This window comes from Drosophila sulfurigaster, chromosome 2L (assembly GCF_023558435.1).
Source record: "Drosophila sulfurigaster albostrigata strain 15112-1811.04 chromosome 2L, ASM2355843v2, whole genome shotgun sequence".
NCBI classification, from domain to species: Eukaryota; Metazoa; Arthropoda; class Insecta; order Diptera; family Drosophilidae; genus Drosophila; species Drosophila sulfurigaster.
In genome coordinates, this window is record NC_084881.1 from 16,784,911 (window position 1) to 16,800,395 (window position 15,485).

The 15,485-nt window shown below is 44.0% G+C and overlaps 8 protein-coding genes across 14 annotated transcripts; 3 read left to right on the forward strand and 5 right to left on the reverse strand.

Annotated features, from left to right (window-relative positions):
* Nucleotides 1–451: 451 nt before the first annotated feature.
* Nucleotides 452–1,010, forward strand: LOC133850686 (protein FAM32A). Its single transcript, XM_062286848.1, has one exon. It carries the CDS (start codon nucleotides 555–557, stop codon nucleotides 909–911), a length of 357 nt encoding a protein of 118 aa, XP_062142832.1. The 5' UTR covers nucleotides 452–554; the 3' UTR covers nucleotides 912–1,010.
* A 44-nt stretch (nucleotides 1,011–1,054) lies between these two features.
* Nucleotides 1,055–2,920, reverse strand: LOC133850682 (uncharacterized). Its single transcript, XM_062286837.1, has 2 exons — nucleotides 2,670–2,920; nucleotides 1,055–2,609 (listed from the first exon to the last, which is right to left on the reverse strand). Exons 1-2 carry the CDS (start codon nucleotides 2,820–2,822, stop codon nucleotides 1,275–1,277), a joined length of 1,488 nt encoding a protein of 495 aa, XP_062142821.1. The 5' UTR covers nucleotides 2,823–2,920; the 3' UTR covers nucleotides 1,055–1,274.
* A 300-nt stretch (nucleotides 2,921–3,220) lies between these two features.
* On the forward strand, nucleotides 3,221–5,621 carry LOC133850681 (elongator complex protein 3). The gene is made up of 4 exons (XM_062286836.1): nucleotides 3,221–3,402; nucleotides 3,465–3,706; nucleotides 3,770–4,635; nucleotides 4,731–5,621. The coding sequence occupies exons 1-4, from the start codon at nucleotides 3,381–3,383 to the stop codon at nucleotides 5,248–5,250; spliced, it is 1,650 nt and encodes a 549-aa protein (XP_062142820.1). The 5' UTR covers nucleotides 3,221–3,380; the 3' UTR covers nucleotides 5,251–5,621.
* Nucleotides 5,453–8,866, reverse strand: LOC133850679 (PHD finger protein 14). 2 transcript variants are annotated; one of them, XM_062286834.1, is made up of 2 exons: nucleotides 6,640–8,866; nucleotides 5,453–6,574 (listed from the first exon to the last, which is right to left on the reverse strand). In XM_062286834.1, exons 1-2 carry the CDS (start codon nucleotides 8,774–8,776, stop codon nucleotides 5,742–5,744), a joined length of 2,970 nt encoding a protein of 989 aa, XP_062142818.1. In that variant the 5' UTR covers nucleotides 8,777–8,866; the 3' UTR covers nucleotides 5,453–5,741. The 2 variants fall into 2 exon arrangements, with proteins under 2 accessions (XP_062142818.1, XP_062142817.1); XM_062286833.1 differs by having other exon boundaries at nucleotides 5,453–6,577.
* Nucleotides 8,867–9,233: 367 nt separating this feature from the next.
* On the reverse strand, nucleotides 9,234–10,498 carry LOC133850683 (tRNA selenocysteine 1-associated protein 1). The gene is made up of 2 exons (XM_062286839.1): nucleotides 10,345–10,498; nucleotides 9,234–10,284 (listed from the first exon to the last, which is right to left on the reverse strand). The coding sequence occupies exons 1-2, from the start codon at nucleotides 10,378–10,380 to the stop codon at nucleotides 9,277–9,279; spliced, it is 1,044 nt and encodes a 347-aa protein (XP_062142823.1). The 5' UTR covers nucleotides 10,381–10,498; the 3' UTR covers nucleotides 9,234–9,276.
* An 87-nt stretch (nucleotides 10,499–10,585) lies between these two features.
* Nucleotides 10,586–11,550, forward strand: LOC133850687 (NADH dehydrogenase [ubiquinone] 1 alpha subcomplex subunit 2). The gene is made up of 3 exons (XM_062286849.1): nucleotides 10,586–10,780; nucleotides 10,846–10,952; nucleotides 11,249–11,550. The coding sequence occupies exons 1-3, from the start codon at nucleotides 10,683–10,685 to the stop codon at nucleotides 11,329–11,331; spliced, it is 288 nt and encodes a 95-aa protein (XP_062142833.1). The 5' UTR covers nucleotides 10,586–10,682; the 3' UTR covers nucleotides 11,332–11,550.
* On the reverse strand, nucleotides 11,396–13,446 carry LOC133850684 (probable pseudouridine-5'-phosphatase). 6 transcript variants are annotated; one of them, XM_062286845.1, is made up of 4 exons: nucleotides 13,319–13,446; nucleotides 12,923–13,008; nucleotides 12,380–12,598; nucleotides 11,396–11,948 (listed from the first exon to the last, which is right to left on the reverse strand). In XM_062286845.1, exons 2-4 carry the CDS (start codon nucleotides 12,984–12,986, stop codon nucleotides 11,536–11,538), a joined length of 696 nt encoding a protein of 231 aa, XP_062142829.1. In that variant the 5' UTR covers nucleotides 12,987–13,008; nucleotides 13,319–13,446; the 3' UTR covers nucleotides 11,396–11,535. The 6 variants fall into 6 exon arrangements, with proteins under 6 accessions (XP_062142829.1, XP_062142827.1, XP_062142825.1 ...); XM_062286843.1 differs by lacking the exon at nucleotides 12,380–12,598 and adding an exon at nucleotides 12,646–12,864 and having other exon boundaries at nucleotides 13,319–13,436; XM_062286841.1 differs by having other exon boundaries at nucleotides 13,278–13,435.
* A 663-nt stretch (nucleotides 13,447–14,109) lies between these two features.
* LOC133845095 (large ribosomal subunit protein uL15) lies at nucleotides 14,110–15,406 on the reverse strand. The gene is made up of 4 exons (XM_062279820.1): nucleotides 15,267–15,406; nucleotides 14,628–14,945; nucleotides 14,260–14,397; nucleotides 14,110–14,198 (listed from the first exon to the last, which is right to left on the reverse strand). The coding sequence occupies exons 1-3, from the start codon at nucleotides 15,267–15,269 to the stop codon at nucleotides 14,269–14,271; spliced, it is 450 nt and encodes a 149-aa protein (XP_062135804.1). The 5' UTR covers nucleotides 15,270–15,406; the 3' UTR covers nucleotides 14,110–14,198; nucleotides 14,260–14,268.
* Nucleotides 15,407–15,485: the final 79 nt, after the last annotated feature.

Here is a 15,485-nt window from a genome sequence, read left to right on the forward strand (position 1 = left end):
AATAGAAACACAGCACTTTAATTTTGAATTTAACCGACACGACATTATCATTGATGAAAATGTTCACTTAAGCACTTGGTGTCCTTTCAATGGCGCTACTTTTACTAAACAATCGATTGAATCCCGCCGATAAAAGCACTTGTTGCTAAGTTCTGATCCCAATTAGCATACGAACAACAGAGGGCGCTGTATTGATTGTATTGAAGGCGCAAATAACGGAGGCTGTTGCATGTGAGCCACGTTAGTAAAGCAATCAAACGAAATAAACTCTGTTGCTCTTTGAGATAATAGGCCATCACTGTAGTACGACATTACTACTGAGAACTTCACAGTCTGAAGTGGATTATTTAATTTCGATAAGTAAAACGAATTCTTTGATCATCGATTTCTCTGGGTTATCGATAAGGTCAACATAGATTTGCATCAGTGTGACCATTTTATTATAGTAACTAAGTATATTTTTAGTGAAATTTCTGGTCACGCTGGTCGCCTGCTTTAGACAAGGAAAATAAAGCAAAACAAAATACAAATTTGTTTATATTTGTTAAAAAACTATGTCTGACGCTTACGCGTGTGTTGCCAAAGGCAAACTTAAACTGAAAAGTGACTCGGAATTAAAGAAAAAGAAGAAGAAACACAAGAGTAAGGACAAAGAGAAGGAGGCGCTTCAGAAATCATATGCTGAACAACAACTCAACGAGGCCTCAGCAACAACAACATCGACCAGCGGCTATGAACGCAAGCTGACCAAAGCCGAACTGGCTAGCAAGAAGCAGCAGGAGAAGATGCGCAACAAGCGTATTATGGACAAGGCACAAACCACACACAAGCAGCGGGTGGAGAAATTCAATGAGCATTTGGACACACTCACCGAGCACTTTGACATACCCAAAGTATCCTGGACGAAATAGAAATCCAATAAATGTAACTGCAGCTTAGTTGTAATGTTGAAACTATGGATCGTTATGATAAGTTAAATTATAGAAATTAACCTACTAGTGGATATATATTTGTGTGCTGCCTGCAATCAATAGTAAAAATAAAACTCCAAAACATGTTATGTATAATTCTGACTATATTGTGAGTCTCTATGGATTAGGGGAGGGATGTAAGGGAGACCATTAAACTAAATACATTTATGGTAATATGTAGTTATTAATTAAGTAATCATATACAAAGAAAACAAAACTTAATCGAGCGCGTATCTGCTTCTATTCTGTTTCCAACATTATTCAGTCCAAACTACAGGCTCTTTCATCGCCTCTCTGATTTGTTTAGCGTGGCGTCATCAGCTCCAGCATCGCATACTTCCAGGTCCATGAGCGCACAAGCTGCTCAAAGCGACAACGCTCATGCTCGTATATGTAACCCAACTCGGGTTCCATGCAGACCTCAGTGTATGGATCAGTTAACAGACTCTGCACTGACAACAGCACTTTAGCCACATTCAGGGCCAACGACCAGTTTTGCTGCTGAAAGATATCGATGCCCACATCGCCATGACGCGACACATTGGGATGCAGTATTTTGGTTAGGAAACGCACCGTGGGCGGTGCCATTGGATAACGCTCCGGAAAGTAGATAAATAGAAAGAATTTGCCACCTTCATAGGGACTTCCAGGAGGTCCCAGAATAGTAGCCTGCCAATAGTTATTGAGACGATCCAGTGGAATGGCCGAAATGCCCTCGGATTCGTAACTGTTCAGCAGATTCGCTTCACCGCGCAAAAAGTTGTTGCGTATCACGTTGCCATGCTCGCCATCCATGGGCGGTGATTGGCTGCCCAGCTCAATGAGACACGTACGACAAAAGCACGACGACATCAGGGCGCCATAGAGTTTATAACAATCGGGTTGCTCCGCTAGAGATTCAAACAGCGGCCAGCGCTGTTTAATGTACGTTTTCCACATACTTTGTGCCGTGTTCTTGGCAATGATTTCATGCCATTGCTTGCACACCTCGCTGGCCATCCACAGTGACATGTCATCCAGATACGCAAAGATCTTCAGCATTACCTCAACGGGTATCAGCTGTGTGATGTTATTACTTTTGTTGTTGTTGTTGTTCTCGTTGCCATTATATTCATGGGCACGTTCACGGCCATCCGCCAGCTCTTGCATATAATGGGGCAAGGCGAGCGGGGCAGCTGGGCGTGGCCTTTTGATGGGCAATAGAAATGGATTCACTGCACGTTCGTGTTCGAAGTCACGTTCCGGTGTTCCACGGCGATCTGCTGGGGCTTCCAGTTGTTGCTCTGGCTGCTGCAACAGCTGCTGCTGTTGTTGTGCAGGCTGCTCTTGTTCGTGCTGCTCCTGCTCTGCTTCATTGTTAACCTGCTGTTGCGGTTGCTGTGGCTGCTGTTGTTGTTGGGCAGCTGGCTCCTCAAGATCCTCAAAGCCCATTATGTCTGCGTCATTTTCGGTCTCGTCATCCTCCTGCTTGTCCTTGAACGGCGGCTCATCGTTGCCCGAATCCTCGTCGTCGGACAATTCCGTGAGCAGGTCTTCAGCCCTTTGTGCGTTATACAAAAATGCATGACAAGCGCCGCAAAGTGGTTCACCGAAATTGGGTCCATAATAACCATTGCACACCCAGCATGCATTGCTGTTCTGCAGTTTACAAATTACTCATAATATCTTCGATTTTCTTCAATTTTTTTGTATACACACCGAAAAGCTAAAAGTTTCTTCTGTTAGCAGAATTTGTTTGTCCTTGTCCTGGTCCTCGTCCATGTCACCTCCGCCATCCTGTTCGTCATCGCTGGCATTTAGCTGTTCCAGCAATTGTTCCTGATCCTTTTGCTGCTGCACGCAGCTAGTCATTGTATTTTGTTTGCGCTGCACAACTCAACAAAATACTTCAACTTTTAATGGCAAATGCCTTTCACGTCTGACAATCGATAAGCGGCATAGAACTATTTGTGTATCGATATCAAAAACAATACTTTTTACGTCAAGCATGGCTATCGATGAGGGGCCTAGAACTATTTGTGTATTGATACCGATAGCTTGAATAACGAGAGCGATAATTTCATGCTCATACATCGCTAACTTTAATAGTAAACAAGTCGAAAAGGTAGCATATCAGCTGTGACGCCATAAGAAGCGAATTAACATACTATGTATTACGCTTTGCTTCAAAATGCGAATTATTTTTAATGGATGGGTTCTACAATCTCGTACAATAATATAAATCAATGCACTAATAGATTTTATTATTTACAGCTCGCATATCATTAAATATATGATTTGCTAGCTGTGACGTCAAAACAGTGTTAGCAGCGAGCACTTACTGTGCAACCTTGGTTCTCGTACACATGCAACTTGCAATAACAACGCCACACGTGTGATATTTAGTGATATTTCATTCGAGAACAAATTATGAAGCAGAAAAAGAAACTGGGTGCGTTACAAGTGTTTTGATTGTATATTTTTTCAGCAATTAACTATAATTATTTGCTGCAGCTGTTGGCCTAAGTCGCGAGGAGCGACAAGTGCTAGTTATTGGTGAAATTATACAGGAGCTGCTGAAAGCGCACGAGGCCAAAAAGGATGTTAATCTTAATCGCATGAAATCACTTATCTCATCGAAGTATGGACTGGACAGCTCTCCACGGCTAGTGGACATCATTGCTGCTGTGCCGCAAGATGCGAAGAAAATACTGTTGCCCAAGCTGCGCGCGAAGCCCGTGAGAACCGCAAGTGGGGTAAGTGAAATTTTGCAAAGTGTTAAATAAAACAACAATAATACCTTTCTTCTTTTTCTCTAGATCGCTGTGGTCGCAGTCATGTGCAAGCCACATCGTTGTCCACACATCAATTTCACCGGCAACATTTGCGTCTATTGCCCCGGCGGACCAGACAGCGATTTCGAGTACTCCACGCAATCCTATACGGGCTACGAACCCACCTCCATGCGTGCCATACGCGCACGCTATGATCCCTTTTTGCAAACGCGACATCGTGTGGAGCAGCTAAAGCAACTGGGACACTCGGTGGATAAGGTTGAATTCATTGTGATGGGCGGCACATTTATGGCACTATCAGAGGAATATCGTGATTACTTTATACGCAATCTGCACGATGCACTTTCGGGTCACAGCAGCGCCAATGTTGCTGAAGCTGTGCGCTACTCGGAGAAATCGCGCACCAAATGCATTGGCATCACCATTGAAACACGTCCCGACTACTGCTTGAAGCGACACATTACAGATATGTTGAATTATGGCTGCACTCGCCTGGAGATTGGCGTGCAATCTGTTTACGAAGATGTCGCCAGAGATACGAATCGCGGGCACACGGTGCGTGCCGTGTGCGAAACCTTTAATATGGGCAAAGATGCGGGATATAAGATTGTCACACATATGATGCCCGATCTGCCGAATGTGGACTTTGAGCGTGACATTGAACAGTTCATCGAGTACTTTGAGAACCCCGCCTTTCGTTCCGATGGCTTGAAAATCTATCCCACGTTGGTCATTCGTGGCACGGGTCTCTATGAGCTGTGGAAGACGGGACGCTACAAGTCGTATCCGCCCTCGATGCTGGTGGATTTGGTGGCCAAAATATTGGCGCTGGTGCCGCCATGGACGCGTGTTTATCGCGTGCAGCGTGATATTCCCATGCCGCTGGTTAGGTGAGTTGAATGAGTTCAGTGATACGCTGCATTCAAAGTTGTTTTTCTTACCATTTACAATACAATAATGGGAATTACTCTCTTTTTTCTTGTAGCTCTGGCGTAGAGCATGGCAATCTGCGTGAATTGGCGCTGGCGCGCATGAAGGACTTGGGCACCGTGTGTCGCGATGTGCGAACCCGTGAAGTTGGCATTCAAGAGATTCACAACAAGGTGCGCCCCCATGAAATCGAGTTGATTCGTCGTGACTATGTGGCCAACGGTGGCTGGGAAACGTTCCTCTCCTACGAGGATCCCGAGCAGGACATTTTGGTCGGTCTGTTGCGTTTGCGCAAATGCTCACCGGATACTTTCCGGCCCGAGCTGCAAGGCAAATGCTCCATCATACGCGAATTGCACGTCTATGGTTCAGTGGTGCCGGTGAGCTCCCGAGATCCCACAAAATTCCAGCATCAGGGCTTTGGAATGCTGCTCATGGAAGAGGCGGAGCGCATAGCACGTATGGAGCATGGCAGCACTAAGCTGGCTGTAATCTCTGGCGTTGGCACACGCAACTATTATCGCAAGCTGGGGTACCAACTGGATGGGCCATATATGTCCAAGACGATAGTATAAAAAAACTAAAAAAATATTGTATGTATAAAAAACTACATAAATAAAAGCGTTTACAACCCATTTTTAAAAATATATCCTTGTAAAAGAGCACTTTGGTTTATAATTATAGATGATTTTATTAGAGTGTAAAAGATATACATGGGTAAAAAAAATCATATGAGATTAAAAACAAATTCCCTGATGTATCATTTTTGAGTCAATACTGTACAAATTTGCTCTTCACTCTAGGTATATATCTTTAAATTAAGATAATGCAAATGGATTGAATATAAAAAGATAATGCGTTTGCAATTCCAAGTGTTTTAGGTGTTTTTGGCAGTCGCAGCAAACATATAACAATAAATTGCATAGCTTACTAATTTGATAACTTACATTAATGGCTTTATGAATAAATTTATTTCGAAAAAGGGGAAATACGTGTAATTATAGTTTTTTGATCAGTTTACGTGATAAGTTAAAAAGGAGAGTGCCAAGTAAATTAGGAGTTCTCTCTACTTCTTGGGCAATGCCTCCTCGTCCGTGGGATCGCAGTCTGCGCAGTGCCACGAGTAGCCGCGTATTTTGGGCGACTTCTTCAGCGGCGGATCGAGGCAGGCAAAGTGATAATGCTTCTGGCACTCATCGCACGTCACAACCTGATTGGATTTGCCTGTCTGAGTGCAGACGCAGCAGGTAATCTCCACGCTCACCTTGGGCGTGGAGACACGCGGTCGTCCCACCCGCTGTTTGCGTGGACTCGCCTTGCGTGGACTCTGCTTGCGCTGGGGCGAAGGCGTCGCCACAGTCTCAACTGCTGCCTTAGTTTCCTTGACCTTTGGTGGCGGGGTGGCAGCTACAATTGGAGGAGTTACGACCACAATTGGCGGCGGTGGCGGGACTACAACAACAGCTTGTTGCTCGACCATTGGCGGCAGCACATCCTCCACAGTCTCCACGGAGGTGGGGCGCGATGCCTCGTCCACGGAGCGCACTGCATTGGCGGGCACATAAAAGCTACGCGATTCGGGCGCATCTTCGCCTGGCAAACGCAGCGTTTTGAAGATAATCTTAATGGTGCTTCCCAAATTATTGGAATTGTCCGCTGTGGCGTCTTCGTTATGTGCGCGCTTCTTGCGCTTACGCTTGTGATGCTCCTTGGTAAAGGACTTTTCCGTATCTGATGAAAGATTATGCTTGTTTTTATGCTTATCCTTGCGTTTGCCTTTGCGTGACGATTGCTTTCCAGTCGAGTCATCTATGGAGTCATCGCAGCCTGATAACTGAGCTGTGGCAGCTGCTGTTGGCACCGCCAGCTGATTCATGCCAGCTGCAGCAGCAGCAGGAACTACTAAAGATACGAAATACAATAATAAATATGGGAATTTCAATTTATTGTCTTGCTTTAGCTACCATTGAGCTTGCTTGGCGATTGCATCTTGATACGCTTGGGTGACTTGGTCAAATCCTCCGTGATATCCACCACCGCAATGGGCAGCGATTTGTTGAGCAGCCGCTTCTGTTGCTGCTGCTCCTTGGGCTGCGGCAGCTCGTCCAGCGAATAGCGCTCCACATAGACCAAGTGCCCGTCTTTGTTGAAGCGCGTGCGTGATTTACGCGGACCTGGTGAGATTTCTGTGACGGCATCCGAGACATCCGACTTGTCACAGCACTCGGAGCACTGCCAACCATACTGCTTGGATTTCTTGGGCGGTCGCGTCAGCGGTGGATTCAGACATCCCAAATGATAGTGTAGATTGCAAGTGTCGCACTTGACCAGCAAATGTTGATCGTTGTTGCGCTTGCAGATGCCACAGTTGAAAGCGGGCGCAGGTTGCTGCTGTGTGCTCAGCAGACGCGTGTTGTCCAGCTTGCAACCTGGTGTGGCAAGATGTGAAAGCGGAAAACCGACGCCCATTTTCAAGGCAGCCGCTGTGGGCACTGAAATGGGACGTTGTGGAGGCGTGGCCAGCTTGGCAGGTGGGTGAGCAATTAGCTCTACATTCGGCAGCGTTAAAGTGGAACATAGTTGTGACAAAGAGTTGTGTAATGCTCTCAAGGTGGCAGCCAGTGAATCCCTCTGGTTCTTCACCAATTTGCGCTCCTCCAGCGCGCTGTCGTACTTGGCACGCAGTTCGTCTTGCTGTTGACTCAACTGGCCATTGTGTTGGATGAGCTGCAGCTGCTGCTGCTTAAACTCCGCCATGCGCACAATGCGATCCATGTAGTAGGCAGTGAACTCCACACTAAACGCTGGCGCAATGTGCCACTTTTTGCGTATGTCCTGCAGCGCTTGTATGTGCGCCTCGCGTTGCTCCAGATGCTGCACATCCACGGCCATGAACTCGGCCTTGTCGAGCAGACGACGACAAGCGGAAGCGGAGCTGGTTAACAGTCTGGACATCTTTTGTGTGGGCACCCAAGGTGTGGGCTTCAGCTGCTTGTGCTGCGCGTATTTCTGTTGAATCTTCGCCAGCTTGCGTTGTATGCGCGCCTGTGCCGCACTGGGATTCGTGTCATGCAGCTGCTGCTGCAGCTGAGCACGTTGCTTGGCCTGCTGCAGCATATTGAGACGCAAGGTGTGATAGTTGCGTCGTCGCTTCTTCAACATCTCCTTCTCCGAGTGTACTTTGCAGTGCGCATAGAAAGGATCCGCAGCATCGTCCTCATGATGCGCCTCAATCAAATAACCAGCAACTTGAGCGCAGGTGACGTGGAAGTACGTTTTGCACATGCCCGCATCACAGCCAATGCAGACGCCGGAGCGTGCAAAGAGTGCATTATCGCAGAGCGAACAAAGCTTGGCGCCCCATTTGCTGTACTGCATCTCGAAGAGCGTCACGGAGCTCAGTTGTTCCACCTCGCCAAAGGCGACGCCGGGTACGTAGAGTGCGCATATCAAGTGCACCCACTTGCCCACATCGGTCTCCTTGTAGATGCCACCTTTGTTGGGGCACAGCTCACAGTCGGGTTCCGAGACGCCAGCACGACACGCTTCACAGAACCAAGGTTCCGTGGAGCAGGTGGAATTTGTGCTGGAGATGCTCACGTTGTCGCTGACTCCGTAGCATCCCTCGTGCACCGAGACGCCGCAGGCATCGCACTCAACAATCTCATTCACATCATCGCTACGTTCGCCCAAACAAACGCAACACATGCGTTTTGGTGGCGCCACCGAAAGTGCCTCATAATTGAAGCCGTTGACAACAGCTGCTGCCGCTGCTGCAGTTGGAGCAGTGCCTAGATTAGAAGCTGCTTCAATCTCCTTTTGATTGGCTGTGTTCTCGGCTAGAAGTTGACGCAGCTGCAGCGTTGAATCTTCGCTGTCATCGCCGCCGCCGGCTGAATTTGAATTTGTATCGCTGTCGCTGCTGCTGCTCGCGTCGCTGTCGCTGTCGCCGTCACCGTCGCTTTCGTCTTTGGAGCCATCGGAGCAGTTGTCATCGTTGTCTGGTAGAAAATCACTGTCCGAAGAACTTTCGCCCAAATCAAAGTCGAGCAGTGCTTGTGTTGTAATTTTTGGTTGGCGTACGCGTTTAAATGGCGGCATTTATAAACGAGTTTTCTCTGAATTTTTCCAGCACGAAAAATTCGACAAGCTACAAACTAGTGGTGCGCTCACACCGATACTGAATTTATCGATTGATGTTATCGAGATGAACCGGCATCAGAGACTCCCCCGCAAAGCAGCTGATACGATTGCGATGGCTGCTGAGCAAATAAACAGAGCTAACAGTAAATAAATAAACAAAATTCAAATTAATTTTGTATTTACTAATTTCTCAATTATTTATTAGACTTGAATTTGTTGTAATTTATTAATTTTATGTACTTGATTTATTTATGTACATATTGTATGAATTTTACATTTGTATTTATTATATACTCCTGTATATTGTTATTATTGATATTTAAATATAGATGATCAATAATTATTGATTTGTTGAACTTGTTCGATTCAAGATTATATTATTGATTTCTTTACAAAAATACCATCCATTTGTATATATTTTTTACATATTTATTTAAATTGCAACAGTAAAACTAATCTTAAAACACTTCTAGTTGTTCAATGGGCAGCCATTTTGAGCTCTCCAGAGCATCATATAAATGCCGATCCGCATCAATGGTTTCGCGATTCAACTTCTCCACATCCAGAACAAACTTGTGCTCTTCCAGTCCATAGTCATCATCGGCAGCTGCAGCTGTGCCGGCTGATGCAGTTTGCTGTTGCTGCTCATATTGAGCACTACGCTGGGCGCTCCAAGCTTCAGCATGTTGAGCAAGAGTTTGTGGGTTCGAATGGGACTGGGACATAGCCTGTTGATAATAGGCAGCAGCATCGGTGATCGAAGGAGCACCTGCACCCTGCTGCTCGTAGTAGCCTTGCCAGGCACTATAACCTTGCCAGTACGTGCTCGTTGGATCGTAGTATTGTGAATAATCGGTGCCAGCGCTCGTAGCAGTCGTTGACGTTGTGGAGGAGCCACCGTAACCATAGTTGGTGTTGCTAGTTCCCGTGCTGCCCAAAGCAGCATGGAGTTCAGCCTTGGGCTTGGGCACAGCATTGCAGATCTTAATAGGCTTGGTGCCGAGCCCAACATAACCATTCATATCATACAGCGCCGACTTTTGCTCGTCCTCAATGCCAAAGCGCACAAAGCCGTAACCCTTGGAAAAACCCAAACTATCCAAAATAACTTTGGCCGTCTTAATCGATGTGTATTTGCTGGAGAAGACCTTGTATAGCGAATAATCATCCACATCAGAGCTGAGATCACCAACCCAGACGCTAAATTCCCGTTCATTGCCAGGCAATTTGTATGAATTGCTCGCCGAATTGAGACGAAAACGAACAATGGGATTTGTGCCGGGAATTGGTTTGCCATTTAACTTGTGCATGGCATCCAGCGCATGATCGTCGGATATGAAGTTGACGAAACAGTAGCCAGCTGGCTCGCCCGTGTATTTGTTACGCATCAGACGCACTGTGGTCGGATCTTCGCCCATTTTGCGAAATGCGGCAATTATGAAATTTTCCGTCATATACGTATCCAACTATAAAACGCAAAAAACACTTGAATTTCTGTATTTCAAAGATTGTTTCATTTTACTTACGCTACCCATCCATAGCTGACAATGTACAGATGTCATTTTACTTAAAAACTTTTAATATTCGTTGATTATCTCGCAGAAATGAATTGAAAGTGAAAAAAACACGCGTAAACAAAACTCTGTTGATAGTTGTGAGCAGAGCTACTTTCGATTCGATTATTTGTTCTCACGCAGTGCTGCCAGTTAGTTCATGGCCTACAGCGATAAATATAAGATATTTGGCAACTCTGTTGAACTGGGGTACCAGCTATTAGAGCAAAATAAACTAAGTGGCAACTCGCTGCCGTTATTATATTTAATACCTGCGTACCTGTCAAATTCAAACGCACGATTTTATCAAAATGCGCGTAACTTTGAGTCGATTGGCTAGTTTTTCGCCAAAATTGAAGGAAGTGCGTATTATTTTGGATCCCAACGATAAGGCCTCCAAGGGTGCCAGGTACATTACTACACTATTTTCTATCCCAAATTATATAATTGAGCAGTTATAAAACCTTTTATTAGAAAATATGTTGAAAGGTTTTATCCCAATCTTAAAAAGAGCAATCCTAATCTACCTATTTTGGTAAGAGAGTGTGCTGGCGTGAAACCAAAACTCTGGGCTCGTTATGGTAAGCTGAAATATTAAAAAACAAAAATATGAAACTTCCAGATTTCTTTTTTTTAAATTACATATTAATTTTATATTGGCACAAAGTTGTTTTGCCATTAATATTTTCGAAATTTAAGTAAATTAAATAGGTTGATATGAATTTTAGTTATTATTAAATAAAATTATTTAATTACCAGTTTAAATAAAACTTTGTAATATTCAGCTATAATTGTCTATCGATTCTCGAAAAATAGTGTCTATCGAAGTGGGTGTTTTAAAGTTCTCACATCACTAATTCAAATTGTTTATTTACAGAAAATGGCCAGGAAGTTTCAATTCCTCTATCAAATCAACCAGCTCCAGACATACAAAAACAATTGGAGGCAGTGGGCAAATGATGCAGTGCGGCAGCCATAATATTACCTAAATTATTAAGGTTTAAGCCAAATAAATACGAATAGGTTTTAAACTTTGTTTTGTATTTTATGTTGTATACTTGCAGTAAGTACATTGTGTATATTTGTTTTGTTTAATTTAGTAATGACATTTAGCGACATTAGGTACACATGATAAGTCGACAATCAACAAAGCGATTAATTAAATTAGTTCTTAAATGGCGGCAGGCCAAACAACTCGGGCTGGAAATCTTCCAGAGAGCTCAACACTTGCGTCGCATGAGAGCAACGATCCGGCGACAATCGGGAATCCGGCACCATGATCACCTGCATTCCAGCACTCTCGCCAGCTGTAACGCCATTCGGAGAATCCTCAAATACCAAACAGTTGGCCGGCTCGGGTTTATCCGCAAACCGATCGGCGGCAATGAGGAAAATATCTGGCGCTGGTTTGCCATTCTTTACCTCCTTGTCTGACGAACCGCACACACGATGATTGAAAAGATCGAAGAGTTCGCGGTGCTTGCGCGTCTTCAGCTCGACCATTTCAGCGCCCGAGCTGGTTGCCAGGGCAAAAGGCACTTTGTTTGCATGCAGATGACGCAAAAGGCGCTCGGCACCTGTAAAGAGCGATGAGAAAAATTATTAGTAAAGAATCAACTGCAGGGTCTGCCTAGGAAATCACAGGCATTGAATAGCGGGAGAAAGGAAATGGAAACGGCGAATCGTGGATACAGGGCGCTAGTGTTGTGTCAGCATCGTTCAATTCATAAAACTAGACTAGTTTTTTGTAGTTCATTGTTTGCTTTTAGTCACCAATCAATCAAATAATTCGTAGATTATTATTTTAAACCACATAGAGTTGCAAAATGAATGATTTTGTTTTTTAGTGACAAAAACGAAGAAAGAAAATAAACGAATTAAAGAACGATAATGCGAATGATCAGTTTGTTCACTTTAGAAAATATGTCCTTTTTGTTCGTAAATGATGCAACAATAGGTGGCGTTTGTTCGTGAACGAGCGATCTGACACTAGATGGCGCTAGCTAACCTTTTAGCAATGGGACATTCGACATCCGTTCGCCACACATTTTGTGATAACGCTTCAGATACTCGGGCACTGTCAGAGGTAATTGGCACTCATCGATGGCAATTTCGGCGGAACGCTGATCCGTAGTGCCCATCAGGTGGAAACGTGTCGCCACTGTATATTGGCGGCCATAACTGCCCGCTATTTGCCTAGTGACTTCCTCATAAATTCGCTCAGTGTCTGCGAAAATACATGGCGAGAGAATCGTGGAATGTGGGTATTAGTACCTGGCATTAATTTCGCATCCCCCATCAAAGTGCGCGTATTCTCCAGCTGTTGTTTGGCGTACTCTTCCCAGCTAATTGGCAAGTCATAGTATTTCACCATAAACTCGGCCATTGGACGTGTCTGCAATCCCATCAGCTGCTGCTTTGCCTCAAACGTATAAGTTTTGCCATAAGGATCGAGAACCATTTGGGCGGCCAGCGTGTAAAGCGTCTCGGTGTCTGGTTGTAAACATGTTGAATATTGTCATCAACATCCCCTCCTCCTCCCTTTACTTACCCAGCAACAGGCCGTCCATATCAAAGATGCAGTGCGTCACATTTCGTAGTACTTTTTGCGCCATTATGTAATCAGTTAATAGTTAACTGCAAAAAACCCACATAGAAAAAACAAATCGTTGTAATTTTGTTTACAAATCTATTTGCAAGAGCTTTTCGCATGTTTTTCTTTTTGGTGCGAGGCTTTGCCGGCTGCCGCCCGCTTTGCCTTGGCACCATTTGAATTTCTTTTTATTTCCATTTACACCAGTTTTATTTTTTTCTGTTACGTTGTCCTTGTCTCAAGGACAGTGGGCACTTCTTGCGGAAATATTACACACATCGAGGGAGAACGAGATAATGCAACCTTGACCTACACGTAATGCTTCCTCGTTCACACACACTGCGTCTGCGTCACTTTTATTTCTCTTGCAGTCAACACAACCGTTCAGTCAAACGTTCTGCGAAAATCTGCCTTCAAATGCGAAATCGGCCGTACATTTATTTTATCAATGCGTTGCGGTGGCTGTCTAACTGCCCAGCGTTGCCAGACTGCTTGTCAAAGCGCCAACTTATAAATTTTCCATATGCTATACCCTGCAGATGCCAAAAGCTTAGGCAAGGAGTATGCATTTTCTTGTAATAGAAACTACATATACAAATATCAATACAATTTTGGTTTCTCTAAATAATCCTAATAATTTTAACTTTCTATTTTTATTTTACCCACAACTATTAAGGTAAAGTGCAATGCATTGGAATCTATGTATGTATGTATGTGCATTCTCATCTTAAATTAACGGTTTAACAAATTAATTATACTACTACTCTATTTTATCTATAACTGGTTAATGCGTACAGAAATACAAATTTTGTGTTTAGTCCACAAACTATTTGCGTCATATGTATGTGTTAGTCGATACCGCTTTATTGGCACATTTGCCGTTATATTTCATCACATCTGTGGAATATTTACGCCATCTAATTATGTGGATTGCTTTGTTGCTACAAACACAAGCAAACAAATTGCTACGCACACTTGCTTACAAAGAAAGCAAACAAGTTCACACACATAGGAACTTGTAAACACGCACACCCACACAAACAAATACAGCTGCAAGCAATGCGCACGTGTGAGGTTTCGGTTGGCTTGTTGTATTACTGACGTCACAAAAGCAAAAACAGTGAAACATTGAAATACTAAACGAATGTTTTTCATTTAAATTTATTAAAAAACAAATACATTTTTTGATGGTCGTCGAATGTATTACGTTCAGTTGCATTAAGAAGAGGAATATCTGAAATAGAATACTTTATTAATAATGTAAACTTTGCAAATCGAGTGATAGTGAGACGTACCTTATAAACTTAGGCGCTCAACAAGCAGACACCACCGGCCTTCTTGATCTTGTCCTCAGCCTTCTTTGAGAAGTACTTGGCCTTCACAATGACGGGGCGGGCGGGCAAGTGACCGCGACCGAGCAGCTTGTAGTAGCCCTAAAGGGGTAAAAATAAATGAACAAACATATGTTAACAATGGGTCAGTCAAGAATTAATATATAAGTACAAATGCATTTGATTGGTTTTTGGAATCTGTAAGGCTTTCTCCACAGGATGTGAGCGATTGCACTATCGCATTCAGTCCGCCCATCGCCTTGGGTGTCTCTTCATATTAACATAAACCAACAATAGCAATTGAGATACACTGTTATATCTATAACACTTACGAATTTAACCAGATCGATAACTGGCGCCTTCGTGCTCTTCTCCTTCTCCAGCTCAGCGAACTTCTCAGCTCCAACCAGAGACCAGAGTTTATCCAGATTGATTTCTGGCCTGAACTTGTGCTGGCGACGCAAGTGGAAGTTCCTCATGCCAACCTTGCCGAAATAACCAGGATGGTATTTGTCAAAGTTGATGCGGTGGTGGTGCATACCACCAGCGTTACCACGACCTCCAGGATGCTTGCGGTGCTTGCCAATACGGCCGTGACCGTGGCTCACATGACCACGGAGCTTCCTGGTCTTCTTCCTCTTGATATTCGACTGCAATCAAAACGCATATAATTCAATATTAGTATAAACATCAAAAAGTTTACTGCACGTGCATTTGTCAGCGGCAAAAATCTGGTCGACGACGTCGCTGCTTCCAATTGTCAGCACCACATGTGGAGGTTATGTTTGCACGCCGTCGACACACATTTTTAGTTTTGCTCACTTTCACATTGCGCCGAGCATTCGGCAATCAATTGTATTGCATGCAGCACGGTTGACGTTCATTTACTGTGCATTTTTAATTCTTTATGCTTAATGCACATTTGTTTTAATCAAATTCTAAATGCACAACTCGTAGCAACGTCCACTCACCATCTTCAGAGTTTTGGAAAGAAAGAAGTGAGCAAAGTTGGCTGCGCTTCAAACTAACACTGGAAGCAAACGTTCCCACTTTACAACACTGTTTTGTTTTTAGGTTGACCATGTACAAAAACTAATAATAACGTGCACTCAAAAATAAATAAATTATTCCATAATTGTTTTTAATATTTTCCTTATTACTATTAAAAAATTCTAAACTTTATAAATAAA

Coding starts and splice junctions, on each gene's coding strand:
- LOC133850686 (XM_062286848.1), top strand. CDS start 555: ATGTCTGACGCTTACGCGTGTGTTGCCAAAGGCAAACTTAAACTGAAA.
- LOC133850682 (XM_062286837.1), bottom strand. CDS start 2,822: ATGACTAGCTGCGTGCAGCAGCAAAAGGATCAGGAACAATTGCTGGAA. Junction 2,610..2,669: donor AAGAAACTTTTAGCTTTTCG/GTGTGTATACAA, acceptor TGTAAACTGCAG/AACAGCAATGCATGCTGGGT.
- LOC133850681 (XM_062286836.1), top strand. CDS start 3,381: ATGAAGCAGAAAAAGAAACTGG. Junction 3,403..3,464: donor GAAGCAGAAAAAGAAACTGG/GTGCGTTACAAG, acceptor TATTTGCTGCAG/CTGTTGGCCTAAGTCGCGAG. Junction 4,636..4,730: donor ATTCCCATGCCGCTGGTTAG/GTGAGTTGAATG, acceptor TTTTTCTTGTAG/CTCTGGCGTAGAGCATGGCA.
- LOC133850679 (XM_062286833.1), bottom strand. CDS start 8,776: ATGCCGCCATTTAAACGCGTACGCCAACCAAAAATTACAACACAAGCA. Junction 6,578..6,639: donor ATCGCCAAGCAAGCTCAATG/GTAGCTAAAGCA, acceptor TCGTATCTTTAG/TAGTTCCTGCTGCTGCTGCA.
- LOC133850683 (XM_062286839.1), bottom strand. CDS start 10,380: ATGACATCTGTACATTGTCAGCTATGGATGGGTAGC. Junction 10,285..10,344: donor GTCAGCTATGGATGGGTAGC/GTAAGTAAAATG, acceptor TGCGTTTTATAG/TTGGATACGTATATGACGGA.
- LOC133850687 (XM_062286849.1), top strand. CDS start 10,683: ATGCGCGTAACTTTGAGTCGATTGGCTAGTTTTTCGCCAAAATTGAAG. Junction 10,781..10,845: donor AAGGCCTCCAAGGGTGCCAG/GTACATTACTAC, acceptor ACCTTTTATTAG/AAAATATGTTGAAAGGTTTT. Junction 10,953..11,248: donor AAAACTCTGGGCTCGTTATG/GTAAGCTGAAAT, acceptor GTTTATTTACAG/AAAATGGCCAGGAAGTTTCA.
- LOC133850684 (XM_062286845.1), bottom strand. CDS start 12,986: ATGGCGCAAAAAGTACTACGAAATGTGACGCACTGCATCTTTGATATG. Junction 12,599..12,922: donor TATGGACGGCCTGTTGCTGG/GTAAGTAAAGGG, acceptor GTATTTTCGCAG/ACACTGAGCGAATTTATGAG. Junction 11,949..12,379: donor GAATGTCCCATTGCTAAAAG/GTTAGCTAGCGC, acceptor CGCTCTTTACAG/GTGCCGAGCGCCTTTTGCGT.
- LOC133845095 (XM_062279820.1), bottom strand. Junction 14,398..14,627: donor TTATCGATCTGGTTAAATTC/GTAAGTGTTATA, acceptor TTACCCCTTTAG/GGCTACTACAAGCTGCTCGG.